This window comes from Hyperoodon ampullatus, assembly GCF_949752795.1.
Source record: "Hyperoodon ampullatus genome assembly, chromosome: 7".
In the NCBI taxonomy this organism is placed as follows: Eukaryota; Metazoa; Chordata; class Mammalia; order Artiodactyla; family Ziphiidae; genus Hyperoodon; species Hyperoodon ampullatus.
Genome location: NC_136920.1, coordinates 8,188,787 through 8,215,612, shown reverse-complemented (window position 1 = coordinate 8,215,612; position 26,826 = coordinate 8,188,787). Strand labels below are relative to the sequence as shown.

The following is a 26,826-nucleotide window of genomic DNA, read 5'->3' as shown; positions in this document are numbered from 1 at the left end:
TATTGTAGTGTCACCGAACACAAGTCCGTGTGTCTGACGCACAGCACAAGCGATAATTACGGGTGGATCAGTGAGACCCAAACCCTTTCCGACAGGAATCTGGCAACAAAGCCCAGCAGTGAGCTGAGCACGGAGCAGTAAATGCTGACTTGAGGGTCCTCGAGCGGGAGGCACGTTAGAGACCGTGATGCAGCAGCCGGCTCCCTCTCAGAGGCGAACAGAGAGATATACTCGACCCGCCTCTCGCCACCACCCAGACAACCTGGCAGCGTAGGGCTCCAACAGGGCTGGAAATTGCATTTACACTTACACCTGCATGCACTTCGACTCTGCCCCGTCCAAGGTCAAAGTCGCCCCAGAACCAAAATGCTCGGCTTCCAGGAGGCCCTTGTCCTGTGCCGCCCCAGAGGAAGCTGTGCTGGGAAGACTGAGGGGCCCGCGGAAGAAGGTTCGGCGGGCTTTAGCACCCCGGCACTCAGGAACTACCATTCCCGAGATGCCTTGTGACGGACGCCAACTTTTCTGGCCGCCAGCTCGCGGGAGGGGCAGCCTCTTGCGTCATCGGCGCGCGAGGCCGCCGTCGCGGAGTGATGACGTAAGGCCCGGGTCGGCCTGTCAGTCAGAGCGCTGCTAGGTAAGCGCCTGGGGGCCCGCGGGGCCGGCGCAGGCATGGCGGCGGTGTTTGACCTGGACCTGGAGACGGAGGAAGGCAGCGAGGGCGAGGGCGAGCCAGAGTTAAGCCCCGCGGTGAGTGGTCCGCCCGGGCGCGGCTCGATCCCGGCTCGATCCCATCATCCAGGCGGTGGGATCGCTCGTGCGCCACCCCCCGCCCCCAGAGTGGGCTCCTCTCCTGCAGACCCCGGTCTGTCCAAGATCCCAGCCACTATTAGGCTCTGACCCTACCTTCACCCCCACCTGTCTTGCAGGCCCCCAGCCCTTCCCCTGCGTCTCCCTTTCCTGCCCTCGCCTCTCCTCCCCAGTCCTGGCCCATCGCCTGCCAGCTCCCATTCCTCACCCTCTCCACGCCTGGGCCAAGCAGTCCAGCTTGGGGGGAGGGAGCCTGGCACCTCCCTTGGCTCATACCCCTCGGTTTCTCACAGGACGTGTGTCCCCTTGCCGAGTTGAGGGCGGCTGGCCTGGAGTGAGTGAGGGTCGTGTTGGGGGAGGAGGGAATGGGCTGGGGAAGGGGACCTGAGGAGCACTGGAGCTTGCGCCCGTTAACTTCTTGGGTCCACAGGCCTGTGGGACACTATGAAGAGGTGGAGCTGACTGAGAGCAGTGTGAACCCGGGCCCTGAGCGCATCGGGCCCCACTGCTTCGAGCTGCTGCGCGTGCTGGGCAAGGGGAACTATGGCAAGGTACCGGCCCTCCTCCTTCCTCACTGGCCTCACAGGCTTAGTCTTGCTGCACCAAAGGGTCTCAAAACAAATTAGACTTATAGAGACTTCTGTGGCGGTCCAGTGCTTCCAATGCAGGGGGCGGGGATTCGATCCCTGGTCGGGGAACTAAGATCGCACATGCCGCGCAGCCAAAAAGTTAAAAGAAAAAAAAGTTTGACTTGTAAATCCTCTTAGAATCGGACTTGAAATCTTTACCGCCCCACTCTTGGGTGGGCCTCTTGGTCCCAGCGCCAGAGCTTCAGGGTAGGGCTTTTTGAAGATAGGATATGGAGAGGGAGGTTGATCCTGTCTCCCCTGTCCTGCAGGTGTTCCAGGTGCGAAAGGTGCAGGGCACCAATGTGGGCAGAATATATGCCATGAAAGTCCTGAGGAAGGTGAGTCATTCGTTCAGCTGACAGAGCCTCACCCAGTGGCTGCCATTCCCAATGTACTACAGCGGCCTTTGGGAGACAGCAGTGAACGTGGTGGAGGAGATGGTCTCTATCTTGGGCACTTGCTGGTTTATTGTCAGTAGCAATTATATTGTTTTGCAGTATATTCTCAACCATGGGCAGTATTGCCTCCCAGGCAACGTCTGGCAATGTTGGCAATGTCGGTGTACATTTCTGAGTCACGACTAGAGGGGGGCTGCCACAAGCATCCAGTGGGTCGAGCCCAGGGTCTTTAGCAGGTCTGCTAAAGGTCTTTCAATGCAAAAGACAGCCCCCCACAGCAAAGAATTATCTGCCCCAAATGTCATGAGTGTGGAGGTTGAGAAACATGGCACTACTAGAATAAACCAGTCCCTGGAAAGGATGGTTGCTGATAGCTGCAGAATTATGGAGAAATACAATGGGGTGATAGAGAATGGCTGAAGGGTAATGGCTGGAGGGACTGAGGGAGTCCTGGGGGCCCAGCTTCTAACCGATCCCTGCCTCTGCAGGCCAAAATTGTGCGCAACGCCAAGGACACGGCACACACGCGGGCTGAGCGGAACATTCTAGAGTCAGTGAAGCACCCCTTCATTGTGGAACTGGCCTATGCCTTCCAGACTGGTGGCAAACTCTACCTCATCCTGGAGTGCCTCAGTGGTATGAGTGCGGGCCCATCGGGGTGTGGGCAAGGCCAGGGAACCAGCACAGGGAGCTCTGGGGGGAGCTGGGAGAGACGTGGTATGTAGAATGGCCAGGGGGGCCCCACCTCATCCATCCCTCTGTCTGTTCATTCATCCATCCATCCATTCATTCATTCATTCATTCATTCATTCATTCAGCAAACGTCTGTCCAGTGCCTCTTGTATCCCTCACCGGTGTTGGGGGTGGATGGGAATGGTGGGAGTTTGTATAGATGTCCAGAGGGTTGTTTTGTCCATTTCTAGTAGCCCTTCACGTCCTGGTCCTCTCTCCTGTGTGCCCTGCATCCAGTCAGATCCCAATCCAGAAGGTTCATTCTCTGCAGTGTCCTCTATCCTCTCTACTCTCTTGGGCGGAGGGGAGGCGTCACAGTTGTTTCTTAACTGGCCTCAAAGCCTCCAGCTCACCCTCTTCCTAGTGTCTCCTCCACCAACTTCCAGGGTCATCGTCTCAGAGCACGGGATTGCCCCCAACACTCCTACTCAGAATTCCATGGCTCCTTGCAACTGCCCGGATCAAGCCTGGCCTCCTTGGCCTGGTGTCCCCTGCTCGCCATGAAGCGATCCGGGCCTGCTTTTCCTACTGACCCCATCTGTCCCGATGAGCCCTGGGAGCTTCATTTCCTGCACTCCATCTCTGCACCCCCTTTAAGTCTCACCGCCGCCAGGGACTTTCTCTGTCCCCTCACGCTGGGGTTAACTGTGTCCTCCTGTCTCCTCTGTGAGGTTTTTGGTGGGCTCTCAGGGCCGCTGCCCCAGTCTGGCACTGGAGCAGCTGTGTGCGTGTCTGTCTCCCCCGTAGACTGAGCGTCCTGCGGGCAGTGGCTGGGGCTCTTCATCTCTGTCCCCAGCTTCACCCAGCACAGGGCCAGGCACCGAGTAGGCGTCGGTAGACGTTTGCTGAATTGAATTGAGTCCCCACGGCAGCTCTGGGAGGCAGGTAGGGCGGGAATTACGAGCCCCACTCTCCCCAAGAAGAAACCAAGGCTCGGCGAGCAGAGGACCTTGGTCCCAGCACACAGCTGCTGACATGTTTGTGTCGCAGGCGGCGAGCTCTTCACACATCTGGAGCGAGAGGGCATCTTCCTGGAAGACACGGCCTGGTGGGTGTTACCTCCAGCCTCTCTCCTGAGGGGGTCCAGGGACCCCTCCCCACCAGGGCCTGGCTGCACACCCCCACCTTGCCTTCACCCTGTCCTGTCTCTGCAGTTTCTACCTGTCAGAGATCACACTGGCCCTGGGCCATCTCCACTCCCAAGGCATCATCTACCGGGATCTCAAACCTGAGAACATCATGCTCAACAGCCAGGGTGCGCATGTGTGGGGAGGGCTGAGCCCTGTGGGGTAGCCTGGGGTCCTGACCGACCCGCCCTAACATTCTTCCTCAGGTCACATCAAACTGACGGACTTCGGCCTCTGCAAGGAGTCGATTCACGAGGGTGCCGTCACCCACACCTTCTGCGGCACCATCGAGTACATGTAAGCGGCAGCCGGCTGGGCCCAGGGGTCGGGAGGACAGCCAGGCAGGGCTCGGCCTGACTGATGGTTCCACCTGGCCCCCAGGGCCCCTGAGATTCTGGTGCGCAGTGGCCACAACCGGGCGGTGGACTGGTGGAGCTTGGGGGCCCTGATGTACGACATGCTCACTGGATCGGCAAGTCCAGCCTCCTCGGGAGGGTGGGTGTGGGGGCGGGAGGAGGGCCCCCTCCCGGGGCGGGGGCAGGCCCGGTGGGAGGCCCGCAAGGCTCCTCTCATCCTCTGCCTTCTCCAGCCACCCTTCACTGCAGAGAACCGGAAGAAAACCATGGACAAGATCATCAGAGGGAAGCTGGAGCTGCCCCCCTACCTCACCCCAGATGCCCGGGACCTCGTCAAAAAGGTGGGCTCCCTCTTGCCCTTGGTCCGGCCCCCGTCTCTTCTCCCAGGCCCTGCATGGGCTCCTGAGTCTCCCTGGGCCAGGGTTGCTGGAGCTCCCCACTCCCCTTCCCCCACCTGTACGACATGCCTTTGGGATGAGGAGCCCTGGCTGTGAGGTGTGAGATGTCAGCTCTGACGCAGACTGGCTGCCGACCTTGGACAGGCCCCTAGTCGAGTCCTAATCAGCGAGCCTGCACCATGCACTAGCTGCTCTCCTCGAAAAGTCGATCACTGGGGACCACAGTGGGAGGCTAGGCACCCCGTCCAGGTTGTGAGCTGGATCCCCACAAATGTGCCCTGGGGTGATGCCAGCAAAGGCTTTGTGGAGAAGGGGCCATGGGACCAACCCTTGGAAATCCTGAGGGTGTCGGTAGGTGGAGACCACACTCCAGGGCCCCCACCGCAAGCCACGACCCCTTTCTCACCTTTCCCCACCCCCTGGGGCCACTCGGAAACAATCGGTACCTCTGCCCGAGACCCTCACCCCCTGCCCTTGTCCTGCAGTTTCTGAAGCGGAATCCCAGCCAACGTATCGGGGGTGGCCCCGGGGACGCTGCTGATGTGCAGGTGGGTCTGGGCCCATTACGAGGGGGCAGGGCTGAGCCCCCAAGGGTGTCTGGGTACAGGGGGCAGGGCCCTAGAGCAGAGGGTGTTTCTGAGGGAGCCACGGAGGGTGAAATGTTGGCACGTTTGGGGGCACTCTGCCCACAGAGGCACCCCTTCTTCCGGCACGTTAATTGGGATGACCTCCTGGCCCACCGCGTGGACCCCCCTTTCCGGCCCTCCCTGGTGAGTGGAGGTCCCACTGGCCTGGGGGAGGGTGGAGGCCCCTGTCCTGGACACCCCTGACTCTCCCCCCGGGGTGCCCACAGCAGTCGGAGGAGGACGTGAGCCAGTTTGACTCCCACTTCACGAGGCAGACGCCGGTGGACAGTCCAGATGACACGGCCCTCAGTGAGAGCGCCAACCAGGCCTTCCTGGTGAGGTCTGGGGGCCTGAGGGTTACGGGGACACGGGCAGGGGTGTGGCCAAGGAGCGGTGGACCCTGAGCATCGCCTGGCCCCGCCTCTGCCCCCTAGGGCTTCACGTACGTGGCGCCCTCCGTCCTGGACAGCATCAAGGAGGGCTTCTCCTTCCAGCCCAAGCTGCGCTCCCCCAGGCGCCTCAACAGCAGCCCCAGGACCCCCATCAGGTACCGCGGGGCGGGGGCCGTTCTAGCTTTGGCTCTGCCGTCAACCCCAGGGCTGCCTTGGCCGTCTCTGAACCAGCCTCAGCCTCTGTTTCTCCGTCTACCATGGGGACTTCTATGGCAGGGGCCGCCTGGGTGGGCACTTGACTGCATCCTGGCCCCGTGCCAGTAAATGCTGACTCTGCCTCGGTTTCCTCTGCAGCCCCCTGAAGTTCTCGCCCTTTGAGGGATTCCGGCCCAGCCCCGGCCCACCGGAGCCCCTGGAGCCTCCTCTACCCTCTCTCCTGCGGCCGCCGCGGCCGCCACCGCCGCCCTCAAGCACTGCCCCCCTCCCCATCCGACCCCCCTCAGGGACCAAGAAGTCCAAGAAAGGCCGTGGGCGCCCCGGGCGCTAAGAGGGTGGGTGGAGATGAGGGCAGTGGGACCCCGGGCCAGTTCCAGAGACCTAGGGCTGTGCCTAGGGGTACAGGAGCGAGTGTGCGTGTGTCTCTGCTGGGGGTGGCCGTGCCCCTGAATCATGAACACGAAGGACTGCAGACTACGGCTGCCAGTCGAGGGGGGCTGCCCCCCTCACCTCCCACAGTTGAACTGTGCCCTTGGATTATTAAAGTATTCAATCATGGCACTGACCTGGCTCCTCCTTTGGACTTCTGGGGCAGGGGCGGGTGGGGTCGTGCTGGGAGGAGTCCCTGCTAAGGGATGGGAGGGGCCGTGATAGGACCACAGAACGGCGGTGGGCGGGGCCAGAGGGGTTTTATTTCAGATGGCTTCCCAGTGCCCCCTGGGGACGGATGGCCTTCCTGGAGGGGCCAGGGATACACAGACCTGGGGACTAGAACTCGTGGGGGGGAGTGACTGTCTGAGGCTCTCCAAGCAGGGGGTGTGGGTGACATGAGCCCAGGGCAGGCTGTGTCCAGCCGTGGCAGCTCGGGAAGCAGAGAGAGGCACAGTGACCAGGATGTGGCACGAGGGCTGGCTCCTACAGTGCGGTGACATGGAGGCCCTGGCCCCCAGCTGCCCTAGTGCTGTCGTCCCAGGCCGCGCTGCCAGCAAAGGCGTGCAGGTCACTCAGCAGGGCCTCGGCACTGCCCCTTGAGCCCACCGGCCCCTGGGAGCTGAGGCCCAGGCCCCCTCTGGTGTCATCGTCATAGGCTTCCTCGGCCGGCTCCGGGGCCTGCTGTGGGCTGGGCCCCTGTCCACACTGCCCTTCTTCCTGGGATTCACGCTCCTCTTGGCCACCACCCAGGTCGTAGTCATCTTCCACGTCCTGCTCGTCCTCCTGCCGCTCCGGGTCTTCATCTGGCGACCCCAGCTCAGCCCGGAGCCAGCGGCCTGGCGGGCTGGCCCAGAGCAGGCGGCGAGTGCGGCCCCACAGCGCGGCGCCCAGGCGGGCCGGGTGGTAGTAGCCCCCGGAGTCCCGGCTCAGGCGGCGCCAGGCCAGCGCCAGGCCAGTGGCCAGCAGCAGCAGCAGCAGCAGCAGCAGCAGGACCACAGTGACCGAGGAGCTGGAGCCCGGGCTGTCCTCAGCGCCGCGGCCCGAGCCCAGGGCCCCTGGCAGGGCCAGCAGGGTCCAGAGCCCTAGGACGCAGGGCAGGTCCTGGGGGGAGACAGGAAGGGGCTCACTGCCTGGGGTTTGTTGCCTCTTGGGTAAGATGGGGTCAGTCAAGCAGAAAAGCCCAAGTCCTTGTCAGTAAGGCCTCTCTTGGCTCTGTGATGTCCGCCAGCGATGCGTCCTCCTCCCTCTTGCCTCCCACTCTCCCACTGCACCATGTAAGCCGGCTCCTGCCTGGGGCCTGTGCACCGGCTGTCCCCTCTGTCTGGAATGCTCCATCCCCCCAGAGAGCCACATGGCTCCCTGCTCACCCTGGCTCAAGGCACCTCAGTGCAGCCTAAGCTGGCCTGGATTAGTACCCCGACATTCATCCCCGAAGCCCAGCCCTGCTTTACCCTCCTACCCCCTCCCCGACACAGGAGATAACTCTGCCTGATTAGTATGCTTATTCTTTTTTTTTTTTTTTTACAGTACGCGGGCCTCTCACTGCTGTGGCCCCTCCCGTTGGGGAGCACAGGCTCCGGACGCGCAGGCTCAGCGGCCATGGCTCACGGGCCCAGCCGCTCCGCGGCATGTGGGATCTTCCCGGACCAGAGCACGAACCCGTGTCCCCTGCATCGGCAGGCGGACTCTCAACCACTGCGCCACCAGGGAAGCCCTAGTATGCTTATTCTTTTATCTTCCCCCCAGGAAGATGGGGATCTTTTTGGCTTAAGCATCTAAACAATTCCTAGTGCAGAGTAGGCGCTCAAGAAATATCTGTAGGGACTTCTCTGGTGGCGCAGTGGTTAAGAATCCGCCTGCCAATGCAGGGGACGCGGGTTCGAGCCCTGGTCAGGGAAGATCCCACACGCCGTGGAGCAACTAAGCCCGTGCGCCACAACTACTGAGCCTGCGTTCTAGAGCCCGTGTGCCACAACTACTGAAGCCCACACACCTAGAGCCTGTGCTCCGCAACAACAGAAGCCACCGCAGTAAGGAGCCCGCGCACCGCAAAGAAGAGTAGCAGCCAAAAATAAATAAACTAAAAAAAAAAAAAAAAAAAAGAAATATCTGTAAAGACTCTGCCCCCGGGAGGAGGGGATGGAAGGGAAGGAAGGCACCTGCAAGGCCAGTGTTGGACCTGGCTCTTCCTGAGGCCCAGGAATGGGGGGGACCGAGCCCAAGGCAACTGTGTAGCCTCCATTTGGCCAGGTCCCAGGATGGGGGTCACTGAGACCCCTCTTCCTCCCTTCCAGCCACGGGGACTGCCCCAGCTGCAGCATTTCCGTTCAACTCTCCGTCCCTGGGGCCTTGGGCCTCGCAGGGCCAGGGGCTGGGGGAGGCGGGTGCAGCTGCCAGAGGAAGCCTGCGGTCGGAACAAGGCAGGTGGGGGGTGCGCGGGGGGAGGGGTGCCGAGATGCGAGCAAGGCTTCTCCCCCACCCCACACTGTCTGCCCAGGCTCCAGGGATGCAAGTAGAGGCTGTGCGGAGTCCCAGTTCCCGACCAGAGCAGGTGAGAGTCCACCTGGGGGTCTTGAAGGGGGCTCGGGCACGGAGTGGGGCACTGGGGGGCCACCCCCTGAATCTGAGGGAGGCCCAGGTCTGACGTGAGGTGAGAGGAAGGCCCAGCTTCTGCCCCGGGCTCATCCCGGGTCTCTCGCCTCTGCCCCCTGACTGGCTGCTCGTGCCCCCGGGCCCGCGGGGGGTCCTTCCTTAGCTCCTGGGGCCTAGACATTCCAGCCCTGACCTCCTGCGGCCCCCACCCCAAGGACCCAGCAGGCTCCACGCTCACCATCGGTCTGCTGGCCTCTCAGCGCCGGGCGCCCACCTCCAGCCCTGGCCGTGTGGAGCGAGAAATGAGCTTGCGCTCTCGACGCACCTGGGGTTAACTCGGCGCTTCCGCTTCCTGCCCACAACACCCCGGGGTGTTGAGGTCTCTGAGGCCCAGAGAGGGGCAGTGAGTGGTTCAGGCAGGCACAGCCCTCCCTGCAACAGGACCCTCGTCGCCCCCCCCACCCCGGGGCCTCTCAGAACCACCCTGATCCACACCAGATCCTCACCAGCCTCTCCCCGGGCCAGGCTGGGGCTATGGGGGGCGGGGTGGGGGATGCTCACGGTCCCCCAGACCTTTCCCACATTTACGATCCATGGGGGCACCCTATGTCCCCCCCGAGACTTCCTTTCCCAGTCCCACCCTTGCAGCAGAAGGGCAAACCTGGCTTTTAGAAAGAGAATTTTATTTGGAATGAAAATATAGAGCCCATCCCTCCTGCTTCCTCAGGGGAGGGAGCAGCGGGGCTGGGTGGGGGTGGGGGAGACGGTGCCTCAGAGTAGAAGCTCTCCTGGGTACAAAAACCCTCCCCAGTAACAATGCCCAAAGCCAGGCGGTGGCTCCAGCCTAGGCCCACAGGATGGGTCAGGGTGTGGACTGGTCCCTGAACCTGCCCCAGAAACCCTCAGCGGGGGCAGGGGCAGCCAGCCGGAGTCAGTGTGACCTGCCAGCAGAGGCTGAGTGAGAAAGGGGTGGGAGGAGGAGGTGAATGGGGAGCGGCATCCACTGGGCCCGAGGTCTAGGCGTCTCCATTTTCCATGCGGCCCAGCTGCTCCTCCAGGCGGCAGATGCGATCCCCCTGCTCCTTGACCAGCGCTCTTAGTGCTCGCAGCTCCTGCATCACCTCCTCCAGCTTCCCAGCCTCCTGCGGGGACATGAGCGGGGGTAGGGGTTTCGGAGCTGCAGCCCTCCCCAAATCTACTATCAGGCAGAGGGGCCTGAGGCCCAGAGAGGGGCAGTGAGTGGTTCAGGCAGGCACAGCAGACCTGGGCAACACCTGGGCTTCCCAACACCACCCTGAGCTGAGGGGCACCTACCCCGGCTCCGGCAAGGCTGCCGCCAGGGGCGGCAACACTGGTGAAGGCAGCAGGCGTGGAGGCCCCCGGACGGGGGGAGCCAGGGGCCGCGGCGGGCCGGCTGTCTGATAGCACGTTGCGCCGGTTGACCTTCAGGTCCCGCTGTTTGCTGGGCACGTAGGCTTCCCGCAGGGAGATGAGGATGGGGTTGGCATCCCGCCCGCTCACCCACTCCTCTGCCTCCAGGGCCGCCTCAGGCCCAGCCGTGTCGGGGTACAGATCATCCTGGAAGAGGTCCGACTGGGCGGGAGGGAGGTCTGGGTCAGCTGGGGCCCACCTGCAGGGTCCCCTCGTCTGGACCCTGATTGGCCACCTCCTCAACACTCTCCTGGCCTCCAGGCTTGCACCCTGTCAACCAATCTTCCCATGGCTTGACCCCTAGTGACCTTCCTAAAGCTCAAATCTGTTCTTTCACTTCCCTCTGGACACCACCAACAGCTCCCTCTGAAGATTCCCCCCCACCTTCCCAAGCAGGGGCCAGCTACGTGGCTCTGTGGGACTCCAGGAGCCACATCTGTGCCCTGTGGACAGTGAGTTCCTGGGGCTGGCCCCATCGAACTCGTCCTCAGCTCTGCTCCCTGGACGTGCCTGACACGCTACCCTGTGCCCTCAGTAAACGCTGGCTGGAGAGAAATGAAGCACGTTCAAGGCTCTCAGCTGGGGCTCTGAGGCCGAGCCACATGTGGCCGAATCCCCACCTCACGGGAGCCTCCACTGCAGCCAGCCTCCCCGCTGCTCTTTCCATTCCCACCTCTGTGCCTTCGCCTGGCTGACTACCCACCCCTCATTGGAGGCTCTGCCCCAGCCATGCTGTTGGTCCTGCCTTGCCTCCTACAGGGAGACCTCCAAGGCTGCCCAGTATCTGTCTCCTGTGGCTCATGCCGAGCGAGGCCTCAGTTCACCCTGTGTCTCATCCCTGCCTGCCCCTGGCTGGGCACGCTGGCATCTATCCAGCCCACTGACTACACCCACACTCGGCCATGTCCCATTCACAAGCCTCACCCTGGTCACCCCTGTGTGGTCTGTCTGCTAGAAAGGGAGTGGGTGGGCAGGGAACCAGGTGGCCTCACCTTTCGTGGCACAGTCATGACAATGGGCTCACACTTGCGCTCGTGCAGTTTGTAGAACCTGGGAAAGGGCGGGGAGGGAGGACCCATGGGTGGAACCTGCTCCCCACCAGCTCTCCCAGCTCCCTCTGCCCTCCCCTTCCAGTCCTTACCCTGGCCCCTCCCCCGGGCTGACCCCTGACCCTGGGGCCCCTCTGGGCCGGTCCCTGCTCCTGAGCAGCCCCCCACATCCACCTTCTTACCGGGCAATCTCGCACTTGCTGACCTCCAAGCCCCTCTTGGGCATGCTGCCCATACCCCTCTGGGGCTCTTTGCTGGTGAACGTGTTCAGGAAGTGGATGTAGGGGGGCTCGTCTGTGATCTCAAAGTACCGGATGCTGGAGTCACCCTGCAGGGTGGGAGGGGGCAGGGGTCAGCACCCGGGCCTGCCTATCTCTTCCCTGTCCCCACCAGCCCTGACCAGCCCTACCTTGCCGCAGACGTAGACCACGCTGGTGTCAGGGTCGTAGAAGGGCAACAGAGCCCCGTTGCTAGAGTCCAACTCCTGCAGGGCCATGGGCTCCCCGAAGTTTTCCTGGCACATGGGTTGAGGGGCAGTCAGGCCAGGCCAGAACCTGCCCTCTCCCCTCACTGTCCTAACCCCTCACTGGGACTGGCCCCAGCTAGCCTCACAAGCCAGCTGGCACTGCCCCTACCATGGCCACCCTTTGCCCACACAGTGTAGCCCGGCCAGGCCCTCCTGGCTCCCCTCCCTCCACTCCCACGGTCCCATTTTCCACGCCTACTCCAGGCCTTCAGACTACCCCCAGGCTACCAAGCAAGTACTAAGAAAGTCCCCACCACGCGGGAGCCAGGGGTGCCGGGCAGCACCAGCTGCTGTCTCAGAGGGGCCCCTGGAGGTCACTAGACAGAAGGTTAAGCCTGTGGGACAGAGCAGTTCACAGGAAAGACTGGAAGCCTTCCTGGAGAAGGGGACCCCTGCACTGGGCCTCGAAGGACAGCTGAGTGTTAACAGACAAGCAAAGGAGGGAAGGGCCTTTCAGGGGCAAGAACACCGTGGGCAGACACGGAGGCAGGTGGAGGCGGTGGGGGAGGCCAGAGAGCAGGGGGCAGGGAGAGGAGAGGCTGGCAGGGCTCCGGGTCCTGGGTGCCTCAGGTGCCAGGCTGAGAGCCTGGGAACGACAGGCCTCTCCAGGTGACCTCCGCCCTCCTCGCCCAGGGTGGAGCCCGTCTTGAGGCCGCCTGCTCGGGCCGGCCGGGCTACTCACTGGGTCCCAGAGCGCCAGCTGCCGCTCGCTCATGCGGCTGAAGCCCGTGGTGAACACCTTGCCGTCTGCCAGGAAGATGGCCCGCATGGGCCGGGCCCCCTCGTGAGCCTTCTCCCGCTCCTGCCGGGGAGATGGAGCGGTCAGTGTGGAGCCCCAAGAGAGCCCCTCGGCCAGTCTGCAGCCATCCTCACCCTCCAGGGCCACGTACCGCCACCAGAGTCCCCCGGCGGGGGTCAATGATGCGCACGCTCTTGTCCTTGCAGGCGGTGCAAAAGAGACTGCCGTTGCGGTTCCAGCTGACGTTGTAGATGAGGTCAGGGTGCAGGCTGTCCAGGCGGTACAGCTCCTCCGCCGTGCCCACGTTCCAGATGAGCACCACGTTGTCGCAGCCTGCCGGGCGGGGGGCCATCAGCTCAGACCACCCTCCTGGGACCCGACCTGGCACTCGACCTCTGTGGGCCTCAACCTTCCTGGGTGTCAGATGGGCCTGGGAGAGGGTGTGGGATGCTGCGGAGCTGTGTGCATCGAGGGGCAGGGAGAGGGCAGCGGTGCAGACCTGCGCTGAGCAGCACATTGCGGGCCGTCGGGTGCCAGGTGATGATGCCCACTCGCTTGGTGTGCCCCTCTAGCACCACCACCGGCTCTGTCAGCGGGGAGACCAGCCCGTTCTCCGGGATCTGCCACACCTGGGGAGGGGTGGGGAGGGCAGCTGAGGCCCCTGCTTAGCCCCACTGCCAGGAGCCTTGAGCCACATCTGCGACCCCCGCCCCATCACAGCCCCATGCCTCACCATGACCGTGCAGTCCTCCGAGCCGCTGGCGATGACTTCGTCATTGTGGGGACACCAGTCAATGTCCAGGACAGGTCCTGTGTGTCCGCACACTGTCGGGTAGGCCTTGTCAATGCGGCCGGTCTGCAGGCATGAGGGGGGCAGTCAAGGGGGGCCCAAGATGCCCAGGCTCCATCCCTCCCAGAACTTCAGCCCTCCCCTCTGTGGACGGGGAATGACTCGGTTGGCCTGGCCCACAGGTGGCCCAGATGTGACTCTCACTCTGCCTCCTCCTAACCCACCTCTTCCTCACAGGTGTCACCAGGTGAGCAGGAGACGTTTGTTGCCTCTGACCCTGACTCCGTGGCAATAAAAAACAGACTTTCCCTGTCTGTGCTAACACCTCCCAGGCAGTAAATGTGGATTACGACACCTGCCCGGCAGTGTGGGGATGGGCAAATTATGGGTTGTGAAGGGAGCAGAGAGACCTGGCAGATGCGACCAAGCTGGCTCCAGTCTCCTCCCAGCCCCGATGGGGCCCACCTTGCTTAGGGGGAGCACCAGGAAGGCGCCTCCACCGCTGGCCTCCACAATCACTGCCAGGAACTTGGGGTTGACGGCGCAGAAGGTGCTGTCCCAGGTGACACGGGACACTCGAATGTCCTCATAGCACTGGTCATTCTTGACAGGCTGCCCGAATACATGTCGGAATTTGCTCTGCCGAACCACTTTGCGGAACATGACTGCAGGGTGGAGAAGCATATGTCAGCCTCTGCCCATCCCAACAACCCCCAAGCCTCCCAGGGCTGCACAAAGGGAGTGGGGAGGATGCAACAGGGCGCCTGGGCCTGATAACCTGCCTGGCTCTCGGTTTCCCAAGTTACAGGATAGGGTCATAGGGCTGACCTGGCTGCCTCTCCCCAAGGGGGGATCTGAAGGCAGAAATGCATTGACCTCCTGCAGAACCACTGCTGAGTCCTGAGGGGCTCTGCTGGACGCTACCCAGGGCCTCTCCCCGGCCTCTGGTATGCGTGTGGGGGAGGGGGGAGGTGCCAGAGTCAGTGCAAGCTTAGCTCCTTGGTGGGTCCTAGTCAGTTCCCAGCAGGCTCCTTCCTGCCCAGGATTTGCAAGCAGGGTGATGGGGAGGATAGACAGAGGAGGCCGGAATGATATCCGTTGTGGGTCCGCGCTAGGCCACAGTTCTGGGTCCCACGGAATGTGCAGTGCCTGCAGGAATGTGCAGGGAGCCCCAAGCCGGTCCAGGGGGCCTGGCAGGACTGGGCGGGGGTCGGGACGCCGCTCCCAGCCACAGAGCATCCCAGATCGCCCTCAGAGCGGGGTCCAAGGTGAAGCAGGAGCCCAACTTCAAGGATCCCGGTCTGGCAGGGGAGACGCTGAGCGGCCAGGGGTAGTTGGGACTGAGGGTGGGGCGCCGCGGAGGGGAAGGGCTCCTCGGACTCGCGACCCCCACCCCAGCCCCCTGCGGCTCTGCCCCCGAAGTCCCGCCCAACCCCCCGCCTGCGCCCCCAGCCCCGGCCCGTCGCGCTCACCAGGGACGCCGGGAGGCTGTAGCACTGTCCTCGGGTGGCTCCGTATCCCAGTCTCTGGGAAGCAGGAAGCGGGAATCAGGAAGTGACAGAGGAGACAGGGGCGGGGGGCGGGGGTCGGGGCGGGGGCTCAAGGGGGCGGGGCCGAGGTCACGCGCGGAGGGGCGGGGCGGGAGGCTGTGAGCTGTTGCCTGGCAGGCTGGAGCCTGAGGAGTGCGGGGCCGGGGCCTCACGGGGCTCGGGGGCGGGGCCTGGGCGGGGCCTGAGAGAGCTCCGCCCCGCAGCCCCCCAGGTCCTTCTGGGGCAAAGGGGCAGGGGCAGGGGCAAAGGGGCAGGGGCAGGGGCAGGGTCCGGGATGGGGCCGTAGTGCGGCAGCCTGGCGGCAGATCCGGACCCCTTCCCCATCTTGCTCCTCCTGTCGGCGTCCTCAGGAGTCGCCAGGGTTGGGTGGAGCCCGCCCTCCCAATCCCACACCTCAATGCATACTTCCCGGTCGAGTCCACCTCGACTCTGAAGTATAGTGTCTACTAGGACAGGCGATATATTCACATGCCTCAAGTTACAAAGGTACGTGCTCTTGGTACAATGTAAATAAAACAGTGGTGTTTTAGGGGGCGAGTGGAAGGCCCAGCCCTCTCATTCTCCCCGGTGAACACCTTTGGGTCCTGCCTGGCCTCCTTATTAAAAAGAGAAATAAGGCCATGACCTCCAGACCCCTCAAACCTTCCTTGCTTTCCTCAGCCATCTCCCACCGAGGCCTGGAGGTCTGTCCACAGATGTCTCCCTCCTCCTGGCCAGCTCCTGGCCAGACAGGCTGGCCTCCTGGATCTACCTCATCCCCATCCCACCCGGGCAGGCTTAGGTGTCCCTGTAGGTCCCACAGGCAGAATCTGCCCCCTCCAATCTGGCATTCTGTTTGACTGCAAAGTCCTTGCTTTTCCCACTGCTCCATAACCCCTATAGGACAGGCCAATCCTTCCAGCCCAGGACCAGAATGTGGATGGTTTGGAAGAGGAAGTGCAGCCACAAAGCTTCCCTCTCTGTTGTGTCCCACAGGCAACAGCCAGGGGTCTGTCTAAAGCCCACACCAGATCCCCTACCCTGAACCCTCTCCCTTTGCCCTTCATCACATCAATGACCCACCGTCATTGCCCCCGCCCCCACCTGTTACCTTCCTTCATCCTCTCTACATGTGGCCCAGTGACACTGACCCTCCTTATCCCTGAAATACACCACCTCCCTTCCCACCCCAGGGCTTTGGCACATCCTGTTCCCTCCATCTGGAAGCGCTTCCCCCAGATCTTGAAAAGACTCCATCCCTCACTTCCTCCAGGTCTCTGCTCAAATCTCACCTCCTCTGGGGGCCCTCCCTGACCATCCCCCTCACCCATCACTCTCTGGCCCTTACTTGTTCCCCCTGTACGATCTTAATCACTACCTTATGTTATATTGTATAATTATTTTGTATATTTGCTTTATTTTTTATTTTTGGCCGCACTGCACAGCTTGTGGGATCTCAGTTCCCCAACCAGGGATCGAACCTGTGCCCTCAGGAGTGACAGCTCAGAGTCCTAACCACTGGACCACCAGGGAATTCCCTAATTATTTGTGTATTTGCTTTTTGTCTGCCTTGTCCCGCTAGGACGTCCGCAAACTGAGGATTGCACTTTGCCTTGTTTCCCACCATACCCTCAGTTCCTAGAACAAGACCTAGCATACAGTATGTGTTCAATTAATGTATACTGAATGAATAAATGAACGGCAGCCCTGCATGTGGAATTGAAAAATGTTCATATTCACAGCTCTCAATGTCTGGTGCCTATGAAGGAGAGGGAAGTGTGTCTCTCACCTGCAGAAGGGATGAATCTTCCAGAGGGCAACAGGAGCCCAGCCCCATGGAGTGTGTTAGGGGTGAGAGGAGGGACTGTGGACTGTGGGGGGTAAGCCCTCCCTTCATCCCCTCTGGCCTTGGGTGTGCATGTTTCCTCCGATACAAAACCCTCCCCTGTGGGCCGGGAGGAGAACTCCTCTTTATCTCACAAAACCCTTCGTGGCACTGCTCTTTCTCCTGGATGGCAAGTACCCATTATGAGTGGAGTTCCCTTCTGGGACCTTGGAGGTGGGGCTGGCCCACTCTCCAAGAGGTAGTGTTAGTAGCATCTTTTTTTTCTTTTGGCCGCACACCGCATGGCATGTGGGATCTTAGTCCCCCACCCAGGGATGGAACCCACACCCCCTGCAGTGGAAGCACAGAGTCTTAACCACTGGACCGCCAGGGAGGTCCCCCAAGAGGTGGGGTTAGGATTATGGACCAGAGTTGAAGGCAGGTGGCTGGCACCGAGGATTTAATCCCTGATCTGCCTCATGGGAAACAGCTTCGGGAGCCCTACCTGGGAGAAGGAAGAGGGGCACTCTGCAAGGGGGACATCAGTCCAGACCCTGCCCTCAGGAAGTGTGCAGTCCAATGGGGTGGGGAGTGTGAAAGCATTTGGAAAGTGGAGGAGGAGGCTGTGCGGTGGGGCGGGCGGGGTGCAACCCCTGGTGGGCAGGATGCTGCCACGTGGGCTCTGGGGGGTCAGTGCTGTCCCAGGCCTGAGTGAGACCTGGGGGTGTCCACTGGCATAATCGAATTAGTGGCTAACAATGATTAAGCACTGTGTGCCGGGCAAGGATCAAAGCACTTCACAGGGATTAACACTCTTAGAAAATGGAACCATTATTATGATCCCCATTTTACAGATGAGGAGACTGAGTCTCAAAGAGGCCAAGAGCCTTGCTGAAGATCACACAGTTGGTGAGCTGTGGAGAACCAGGATTCAAACAACCTCTGAGGGGCACTAGAGGCCATGTGCTAACCCCACCCAAAATGAAGGCTGGCTGAAAAAGCACCTAACAAGTGCTCAATAAATATTTGCTGAATGAATGAATTCAACAAATTTGTGCCTGTCCAGAAATCTCTCCCACCAGCCTTGGTGCCCACAATTGCAGGAAATGCTATGATTATGCTGCTGGTATCAGCAACACCACCACCCAGCATGCTTCCATCCCCAGGTTTGGTTAATGATCACAACAGCCACACTTGCAAAGGGAATGTTATCACCCCATTTTACAGAGGAGAAAACTGAGGCAAAGAGAGACCTGGGAACCAGAATCCAAATCTGACTGCACCACTTCAGTCTGCCTATACAGCAAGCACCCCTGGGAAGGGTAGCACGTAAAATGTCATTGTCATTTACACCTACTGGTAAGGGCATCTCTCAGCTTCTAAAGGTCACAACGCTGAGCTAATGGGAAAGGATGGGGGGGGGCGGGGGGTGAAAGGGGAAAGGGTTCATGATTTTGGAACCCTGGGGATTGGGTGGGGTGAGTGCCAGTAGAGAGTGATGGATATGAAAAGGAAGTGGCGTGGGGGGTCTGAAAATAGACCTTCAGCACTTCCTAGTTTTTCTAGCAGTGTCTGCAGCTTAAGAGGGAGGAGGTTGGCCCTGCCCTAGAGACACCGTGTGACCTCCAAGGAGCCTGTGCTATCTCTGGAGCCCCTGGTCCCCAGAGTTCTCTGCTTGGACATATTCCCATCTCTGCATCTGGGCTGAGTGTATAGAAGGGGCTCAGGCTGAGGCAGGACAAGGGCACTCTGTACCTCCTCCATGGTGGGGGATGGGTAGGTGAGCACTCGAACCCTTAAACGTAGCAGATCTTGAAGTCCCCTGGAGCTGCCCGAGGCATGGAGGCCGGCCCATGCTCTCTCAGGCCACCTGGGTGTCTGCAGCCCAGAGCTGGTCATGGGCACCATGATCTGCCCCCAAAGTTCACAGGATCCCAGATGCTCAGGCCAGGTGGCACCTCCTCCAATCCATCCCCAGCCCCTGCAGGGACATCCCTGGATGTCCATGAAGGAAGAGCACCTGTTCACTGAGTCCCTACTGTGTGCCACTTCCTGCCAGGCACCTCACACACTTTCTCACTTAATCCTCACAATGCCAGATGAAACAGGAGCTCCGAGGGTGCATCAGCTTGTCCAGAGTCACCCAGCGCCGGATTTGAATCCAGGCTTGCTAGCTCTCGCCTCTGTGCCCACCACCTTGCTGAGGGAAATCCTGCCCCAGCCCCACTGCCTGTTGGGTGCAGGGGGCTGGCAGAGAGGGCTTGGCCGGGCCAGGCCAGCTTGTGGGCTCCTAAGAGTCTGGACTCCTGATGAATGGCTCCCTTCTCTGCAGGGACTTCCTCTTTGGCTCCTCGTATCCAGGTTAGAGGTTGGGACAGGAAGGGGGGCAGGGAGGGAGGGATCAGGGGAGGTCAGATCAAGCCCGGAGAAGTCACCCTGCCAGTCTTTCTCCTGCAGGACCGAGGCTAAGGGGAGACTGTCCGTGGAGTCTGGGGGGCATCGGAGGGCAGAGCCCGGCAGGGCACCATCAGCTGTGGTAGCTCAGGGGACTGTTGGAGCACCGTGTGTGGGCCAAGCACGGAGGAGCTTGCTGGGATCCGGGCGGGGACATGACCCTCAGGACAGACTGTCCGGGACTTTTGGCTGCTTCGTGCTCACGTCGCCCAAGTCCGTCTGCCAGGCCAAGGGACTCGCTGGGGTTTTCCATGAGGACTTCCTCCATGGCAGCCGTCCTCTGACCGGCTGGTTCCTCTGTCCCCCCAGCTCTTCTGCTGCCCTGGCGGCCCCGGCTTTCCCAGACCCTCACGTGGGGCCTGCACCCGGGACCTCCTCCTGGGGGGCGCTGCTGGGGCTTTCTCCCTCAGAGGCAGCAGGTTCGGCTGGGTTCACAGGGGCCTCTGGGGTGGAATCCGTGGAGGGGGCAGAGGAGGCTTCGTCACAGGGGCTGGGGGCTGAGCTGGCCGGGGCTCCAGGGGGCTGGGCCTCAGGGCTTGCCTGTGGCTGGGCCCCAGCATCCAGCTGGCGCTGGGCCTCGTGGTTCTCCTGGGGCTGCGCCCTGGGGTTCAGCTGAGGCTGGACCAGAGAGTCTGACTGTGGCTGGGCCACGGACTCCAACAGTGGCTGGGCTGTGGGGTTCACCTGTGGCTGGGCCTCAGCCACTGGCCCTGGTAGAGTCTGATCCCCAGAGGCCGCTTGGGTCTGTGGCTCAGCCGGAGTGAAGCTGCCCGGCCGCTCCTCACAGAGAGCTGCTGCGAAGGAGGAGAGCACGGCGCGCAGCAGGGCCCGGAGGTCGGCGCTGGCCAGGAGGCAGAGGAAGGGGCTGAGGCAGCTGTCGAGCAGGATCAGGTAGTCAGAGTAGACCAGGGCCTCCCAGAGCAGGTAGCCGGGGTAGATGTCCCACAGGAAGGCCAGGTACAGCAGCTGCGCCAGCTGGTAGGGCAGCCTCAGGACCACATAGGCTGACAGAATGGTCTTGGCCACGCGGGCAAAGCCTCGGCAGGCCGTGGAGCCGGGCTGGCGGCGGCAGGTTCTGCAGGTGGCAGCCTGGGTGAGCACGTGGCAGACGAGCAGCAGGAGGAAAGGCAGGAAGCCCCCCAGGATCTCGAGCATCCGCAGCGGCAGCTCCTCGCTGTCCCAGAAGTCCAGGCAGATGACCAGGTCGTACCACCAGACGGTGGCCTCGGGGAAGACCAGCCAGGGCACACTGAAGAGGGTGGCCAGCACCCAGACCCCGGCACAGACCCAGAGGGGCAGGCGGGCTGGGCGGTGCCCAGGGTACCAGCGAGGGCACAGCGCAAGCAGGCAGCGGTCCAGGCTGAGGGCTGTCAGCAGGAAGAGGCCGGAGGAGTAGGACACGCCCCACAGGAAGTAGTAGAAGCGACAGGCGGCCGTCCCCAGTGGCCAGTGCCCTCCATGCTGGATCTCCAGGATCTGGAAGGCTGCTGCCGCCAGGAACAAAAAGTCAGAGAGGGCCAGGCTGAGCAGGAGCAGGGCGAGCCGCGTGCCCGCTCCCTGCCGGGCCTGTGAGCCGGCCAGCCACGCCATGAGCCCGTTGGCTGGCAGCCCCAGGAGCAGCAGGGCCACCAGGAAGACCGTGTCCCAGCCACCCTGGGGGTAGTCCTCATCATCGAGCTCTGTGCGGGGCCCGTGGCCAGCGGCACCCAGGTTGACTTCCATAGCAGTGTCCATCTGAGGTCCCCAGTGTCCCACTGGTCATGGAGTGGGTGCCTGGTGAATCAATGAAGGCACGAATGACTGAAAAGAAGAGAGAGGATGCTGTGCATCTCCATGCAAGTCGCTGTCCCTCTCTGGGCCATCATCATCACCTTTGGGGTAGTTGACCTTTGCCAGGGACTTGAAACAGATGACCTCACCTAGTCCTCATACGATCCATTCTACATGTAAGGAGAGGAAGGTTCAGAGGATCAGTGACTTGCCCAAGGGCAGAGGTAGGAATGTGGACACCAGGACTCTAAACATTCTGCTACACGGAATTCTCACTGCGTCCAAGCAGACTAAACCAGAGGCTTTCAACTATATTTCAATTAAAATATTGTAGCAGAACTCCTATGTGAACTAAAGCTGTGTGCTGAGGATAACGGAGGGAGAGCGCTCTTAGGGCTCCAGGGAACACAGTCTAAAAACCACTTGGGAATTCTCTGGCAGTCCAGTGGTTAGGACTCCGCACTTTCACTGCCATGGGCCCCGTCTTCATCCCTGGTTGGGGAATTAAGATCCCTCAAGCCGCGTGGCGTGGCCCAAAAAACAAACCAAAACAAAACAAAAAAAACCCACTTGGTCAGAGCATCACAGGCTCCTTTTAGCCAGTATCCTGGGTTCAAATGTTTAAGATTCGGACTCCCCTGGCGGTCCAGTGGTTAAGAATCCACTGCAGGGGGGCACGGGTTCCATCCCTGGTCGGGGAACTAAGATCCCGCATGCCGTGTGGTGCGGCCAAAAAAAGAAAAAAGATTCTAAGAAGGAAGGACTCAGGGCACCTGGGCCCATAGGAATCCAAGGGTGGACAGGGAGTCTGGGGCAGAGAGTGGCCCCCACCTGTCCCCTGGGGCTACTAAATAGAAAAGGGGGCAGGGGACTCAGCCATGTGATGAGGATGAGGGTGGCTGGGTCCCAAGAGGCTCGCCGCCCTCACCCCACCTTCCCTAGATGGGGGAGGGTGGTTCCCTCTGAGGGTGGAGAAACTAGATGTCCAGGAAAGACTGGATCCTGCCACGTGGCCCATGGCTCCAGCCACTTGACCTTTTAGCCTGCTTGTCTCCCCACCTCCAGGGCCCTTACTCAGGCAGACCCCACTCTGCAAGCTCCAGCCCCTACTGGATCAGAGCCCTGGGCTCCCCTTGGGCCCGGCTGGTGAGGCCTGGCTTACCTGTAAGGTGCAGGCTGCTGGCTGGAAGGAGCAGTGCGTGCCTGCCTGCCCAGAGGTCCGGCCGTCCGCACGGCCCCACGCCGGGGCCTGCTGCATGGCGCCTGGCGGCACTAAGGCGGCCGGTGTGAAACCCAAGCTGGGAGGACATCAATCATTCATGGGGCTGCTCGCCGGGAAACCCTAACCCCGGCCCAGTAGGGCCAAGTGACCAGCCAGGCCCCCCTATTCCTGACAGGGCCAGATGGCTGAAACCCCTCGCCCTGGGCCCCTCCGGCTCAGGGTAGGCTCTGGGTTCCCCCAGGGTCCACCTCCTCCGAGGTCACCCTCAATCATCTGTGATTCAACACCTCTCTGGTCTGGCCTCTCTTCCTGAATTTCACATACCCTCTGCTCTGGCCAGGATGTCGCCCACGTGGGGGCCACGGTGGGCAACTCATCCTCTCCTTTCCCACCTCCCAGCCTTTGCCCACACTCTTCCTCCTACTTGAGATGCCTCTCCGTGTCCTCTCTTAGCTAAATCCTGCCTATCTCATACAACTGGGCTGTCTTTGACGCTTCAGCAATATTGCCTTCGTTTTATAGATGAGGCAACTGAGGCTTAGAGAAGTGAATTTGCTGGGTATCCCAGCTCATAAGCCGCAGAGCTGGTGTCCAAAGCTCACTGCAGCCAACATGTCCTGGCACGCTGTGCTGCTGGGGATGGTTCCCCTGACCCATCTGGCTCTGCCTTGGCCACCCCCAGGCAGAGGGCTGGGATTAGGGCCTGGGCTGCCTGCCTCACTTACCCTAATCCCCCTCAGGGCCCGATCCCTGGCCATCAGCTCTCAGGCTGGGGGTGCATAAGCAGCTTTACGGGTCCGGAGAGGCCGGGGTGCATGCTGGCGCTGCACTCTGAGCCCTGTCGCCCCTCTCCGCATGGCCACAGAGCAGGTGAGGGGGCAGCATGGCCCAGACCCGCCCCCCGGACCCCGGAAGCCCCCTGTGGGCATCATGGCTTCCAGTAGTGGTGCTGAGGGGCTCCCCTTGACCAGGAGGAAGAGCAGCAAGAGGGCGAAGGGGCTCCGAGGGTCCCGGAAGGGCACTGGCAGCTCTGGGGAGCAGACCCTCACGCAGGGCCCCGAGGCCCTGGGGAGCAGCAAGAACCCCTCCAGGACTGGAGACGGGCAGGAGGGCCCAGCCTCTCGTCGCCAGTCCCACCGGCATCGTCCTGCCTCCCGGCACGATCCTGCTCAGAGGACATACGGGCCCCTGCTCAACCGCATCTTTGGGAAGGTCAGGTGGGGCTGGGGCAGGGCTGGGGGGCCTGGGGGTGAGGCTGGGGACTCATGGGCTCAGGCTCAGCCCACCCTGCCCCTTATACTCAGGCCTCCTCCAGTTTCTGCTCCAAACTCAGGAGCCTGGGCTGAGAGGGTAGAGTTTCTGCAGTTTGGGGGTGGCCTGGGCAGTGGGCAGAGCTAGACCCCAAACCCAGGGGTCTGTGGCAGCGTGGGTCCCCAGGAGCAGGAAGGGGCTCATCTCTTCTCCTGGGGCCCGTGGGACTTCAGCTGCCTTCTCCTGCCCTTGTGGGATGGGCCCTGCCCAGGCCAGCGTGGGCTGGGGCTGGAGGAGGAAGGGAGGCCAGAGCCCTGGCCGGCACCAGGGACATGCTGGACTATGCCCCTGCAGGACCGCGAGCTGGGCCCCGAGGAGCTGGATGGTGAGTGGCCCGTGCTGGCAACGGCGGGTGGGAGGCGCCCCAGAGCCTGGCTGCCTGCGCCTGACCTCCCTGCCCTGCAGAGCTTCAGGCTGCCTTCGAGGAGTTTGACACGGACCGCGATGGTTACATCGGCTACCGGGACCTGGGCGAGTGCATGCGGACACTGGGCTACATGCCCACGGAGATGGAGCTCATCGAGGTCTCCCAGCATGTCAAGATGCGAAGTCAGTGCTTGACCACACCTGCCTGGGGGCGGGGCGGGGTGCCCAAGCCACCTGGCTTTGCAGCCGGGGTCCTCTCCCGGCCTTGTGGTTCAGGGGAAGGAGAGGTGGTGGGAGGCGGCTGTGGGGTGAGGCCCCGGTGACGGTGGCGTGAGGGGGTGACAGTTTCCAGGACAGTTTGACACTGGCCCCCGGGGCACAGGGGTCGAGGGTGACAAGGAAGGCACCGGGTGACCCAAGAGAGCCCCTTGGGGCTCAGGTCGAGGACCCCCGTCTCTGACTGAGGTAAAGTGGTCCGTGCTGGTACCAGCCACCAGGGCTGTCTCTGTCTCTCTCTCTCTGACCCTCCCGAGGAAGAGAGCCTCCTGAGGTTCTGTGAGTTCGAGCGTGACAGAACCCTGGCCATTCCTTGCGATTAAATGTCTGATGGGCTGCCCTTGTGTGATTATCATTAGCCGATTGATCAAATATCAGATTCCTTTCATCCCAGGACTCTTGCATTTGCTTTTTCTTTACAGTTTCCAAAATGGGATGTGATTTAAAATTGACGTGACTATTTTCGTGTCATGCTTCTTTCTTCTCCCCAAAGCTGTTAGTTGACCATTGGTGCTTTTTATGATTGACGGCACCTTAGAATCCAGGACAACCTGGGGATGCTTCTTAGGGGTCTTTGCTGCCACCTGTGGGGTTCTGGCACTTTGCAGCCATGAACCCCAGCCCCATCAGCACCCTGTCCCCGGATGACGAGGGAGGCTCAGTAGGTCACCCAAGACCACACCATCAGTGGCAGAGCCAGGAGGCTTTGAACCTGGGGTCTGTCTGGTTCCACAGCCTGGTCTCTTTCCCCCACACCCGGTGCTTCACTGAGAGCACCTGAGCACTTTGCCCCCATCAGAGCCCCGAGCTGTAGCCTCCTACCCCCCCGCCCTGCTCCCGCCCAGGGACGTGGACACCGGTGTCCTTCCTGGATGCAGAGCCGGGGAGGGGCTGGCCCTTGGGACGCCCTTCCTCGGACCCCAGCCCTCACCACTGTGACCCTCTGCCTGGGTCCGCAGTGGGTGGCCGCGTGGACTTCGAGGAGTTTGTGGAGATGATGGGCCCGAAGCTGAGGGAGGAGACGGCGCACATGCTGGGGCTGCGGGAGCTGCGCATCGCCTTCCGCGAGGTGTGGAGCGTCCAGATGGGCGGTGGGTGGGTGGCTGGGCGGCATCCTTACTGGCCTCCCCCCAGGAGGCCAGGGGAGACTAGAGCCTCAGCCCTTGGAGGCCCCGAGCCCTGCAGCTGGTGGGACTAGGGCTGGAGAGGGGTCGGAGAGGGTTTGGCTCTCTCCCAGCTGGGGGTCCACCCAGGGAGACCTCCTGGGGCAGGGAGCTAACGGCCTCAGCCTGGGAGGAGGAGGAGTGTGTGGACGGACGAAGGTGTGGGCGTCCAGGCACAGGATGTGGCAAGGTGGAGGTGGGTACAGGCAGAGGCAGCTTTGGGTGGGAAGGGCTGAGCCCTGCTGGAATCTCAGTTTGACAGGGACAGGGATGGGCGAATCACGGTGGCAGAGCTGCGACAGGCAGCACCGGCTCTGCTGGGGGAGCCACTGGTGGGTCCTGAGCTGGACGAGATGCTCCGAGAAGTGGACCTTAATGGGGACGGCACCGTAGACTTTGATGGTGAGTCTCCTACCTAGACAAACGCCCATCCCTCCGGCTCCCAGGCTGAGCTCAGTGCCTCCTGGCATGGCTGACCTGGACTGGCCCAAGCCCTGCCCCTTCTCCCCCGCAGAGTTTGTGATGATGCTTTCTACCCACTGAGGCTCCAGGAGGGAGACTGTTGCCCCTCTGGCCTCAGACGCCAGCAGGGTTCATGCTGCACACCCTCCCTACAAGGCCCCAGGATGAAAGAAACCCAGCAGCCCCAGGCTTCTGCTCCTGATAACCTCTGGCTGGAGAGTTGGCTTGTGATGTCACCTGCCCACCCTCATCCTCACCTCCCTTCCACCCGAGCTGCCTGGAAGAAACGTGCCCTCAACCACCCATCATTCCCCGGTGTGAGCAAGATTTGAATCTCTCCAGCCCCTTGGGAGGTAGGGAGCTCCCTGGCACTGGCAGCATTCAAACATGAGGCACAGTAGGGCTTGGTTCTGGTAACATGGTGAATTGCGAATGTGGATGGACACCTCCCACTCTTTATATGTGGAAATGTTTTGGGTTTTGTTTTTATTTAAAGCTGAACGTGAAAGAGAGGGATGACCCCAGGTACCAAAGACAAAGAGAGAACCCAAAGCTGGGTGGTGGGAAGGAGCAGGTGCCATGGGGGCTTCAGAGGGGGAGAGGTTCAGGGGCCTGGGCTCTGACACCCAGGCGGGACAAAAGACCTGAAAGAGGCTGGGGAGCAGGACATGACGTCAGTACGATCCAGCGTCTCAGCGGGCTCCCCTGTTCTTGAAAAGGCGACCAAAATATACCTCCACCCACCAGCCTGAGAAAGTGACGAGGTACGGATGTTCAGGACCTTGAGTGGAAAAAGTTACCCCAGTGATCCTGCAACTCAGGTCTGCATGTCAAGCAGGAGTGCCGTCTATCTCTGTGGTGCGCAAAGCAGAAGAAATAGGAAAAAAATGCTGAGAAAGGCACTCTTTCAACCCAGGGCACATAGGACTTAAAAAAACCCCAAACCCAAACAACCCTGTCACTTCTGAAGATGAACTCATGACAAAAAATTACAAATCACATAAGGAAACAAATCACCATGAGGGAGACTAGGCAGATGCAGTAAACAGAAGAGTCAGCACCCAAAGTGTAAATCATAAAACAGTGTAAAGGAGGCCATTAAGGAAACGCAAAAACAAACAAACAAACAGAAAAAACTGAGGTAAAAGAAAGGAGACCGTTATCAGTAACAGGATGGTACGAAAACAGAACACAAAGATTTCAAAAAA

At 61.3% G+C, this 26,826-nt stretch overlaps 5 protein-coding genes across 5 annotated transcripts; 2 read left to right on the top strand and 3 right to left on the bottom strand.

Moving 5' to 3' along the window:
* Positions 1-669: 669 nt before the first annotated feature.
* On the top strand, positions 670-6,242 carry RPS6KB2 (ribosomal protein S6 kinase B2; the record flags this gene model as incomplete). Its single annotated transcript, XM_079707988.1, has 15 exons — positions 670-747; positions 927-1,141; positions 1,238-1,358; positions 1,706-1,774; positions 2,323-2,470; positions 3,557-3,614; positions 3,721-3,821; positions 3,900-3,990; positions 4,075-4,165; positions 4,283-4,390; positions 4,933-4,995; positions 5,140-5,217; positions 5,301-5,408; positions 5,508-5,620; positions 5,820-6,242. 15 exons carry the CDS (start codon positions 670-672, stop codon positions 6,010-6,012), a joined length of 1,635 nt encoding a protein of 544 aa, XP_079564114.1. The 3' UTR covers positions 6,013-6,242.
* A 166-nt stretch (positions 6,243-6,408) lies between these two features.
* Positions 6,409-9,300, bottom strand: PTPRCAP (protein tyrosine phosphatase receptor type C associated protein; the record flags this gene model as incomplete). The annotated part of the gene is made up of 5 exons (XM_079707720.1): positions 6,409-7,214; positions 8,600-8,736; positions 8,944-8,987; positions 9,031-9,088; positions 9,267-9,300. 5 exons carry the CDS (start codon positions 9,298-9,300, stop codon positions 6,597-6,599), a joined length of 891 nt encoding a protein of 296 aa, XP_079563846.1. The 3' UTR covers positions 6,409-6,596.
* Positions 9,301-9,370: 70 nt separating this feature from the next.
* CORO1B (coronin 1B) lies at positions 9,371-13,903 on the bottom strand (the record flags this gene model as incomplete). The annotated part of the gene is made up of 10 exons (XM_079707700.1): positions 9,371-9,847; positions 10,020-10,298; positions 11,129-11,186; positions 11,368-11,513; positions 11,595-11,699; positions 12,394-12,513; positions 12,602-12,783; positions 12,950-13,079; positions 13,184-13,306; positions 13,706-13,903. The coding sequence occupies 10 exons, from the start codon at positions 13,901-13,903 to the stop codon at positions 9,722-9,724; spliced, it is 1,467 nt and encodes a 488-aa protein (XP_079563826.1). The 3' UTR covers positions 9,371-9,721.
* Positions 13,904-19,396: 5,493 nt separating this feature from the next.
* On the bottom strand, positions 19,397-20,833 carry GPR152 (G protein-coupled receptor 152; the record flags this gene model as incomplete). The annotated part of the gene is made up of 1 exon (XM_079708405.1): positions 19,397-20,833. Exon 1 carries the CDS (start codon positions 20,780-20,782, stop codon positions 19,397-19,399), a length of 1,386 nt encoding a protein of 461 aa, XP_079564531.1. The 5' UTR covers positions 20,783-20,833.
* Positions 20,834-22,895: 2,062 nt separating this feature from the next.
* Positions 22,896-25,699, top strand: LOC307056231 (calcium-binding protein 4; the record flags this gene model as incomplete). Its single annotated transcript, XM_079708796.1, has 6 exons — positions 22,896-23,252; positions 23,646-23,676; positions 23,757-23,900; positions 24,953-25,062; positions 25,411-25,558; positions 25,671-25,699. The coding sequence occupies 6 exons, from the start codon at positions 22,896-22,898 to the stop codon at positions 25,697-25,699; spliced, it is 819 nt and encodes a 272-aa protein (XP_079564922.1).
* Positions 25,700-26,826: the final 1,127 nt, after the last annotated feature.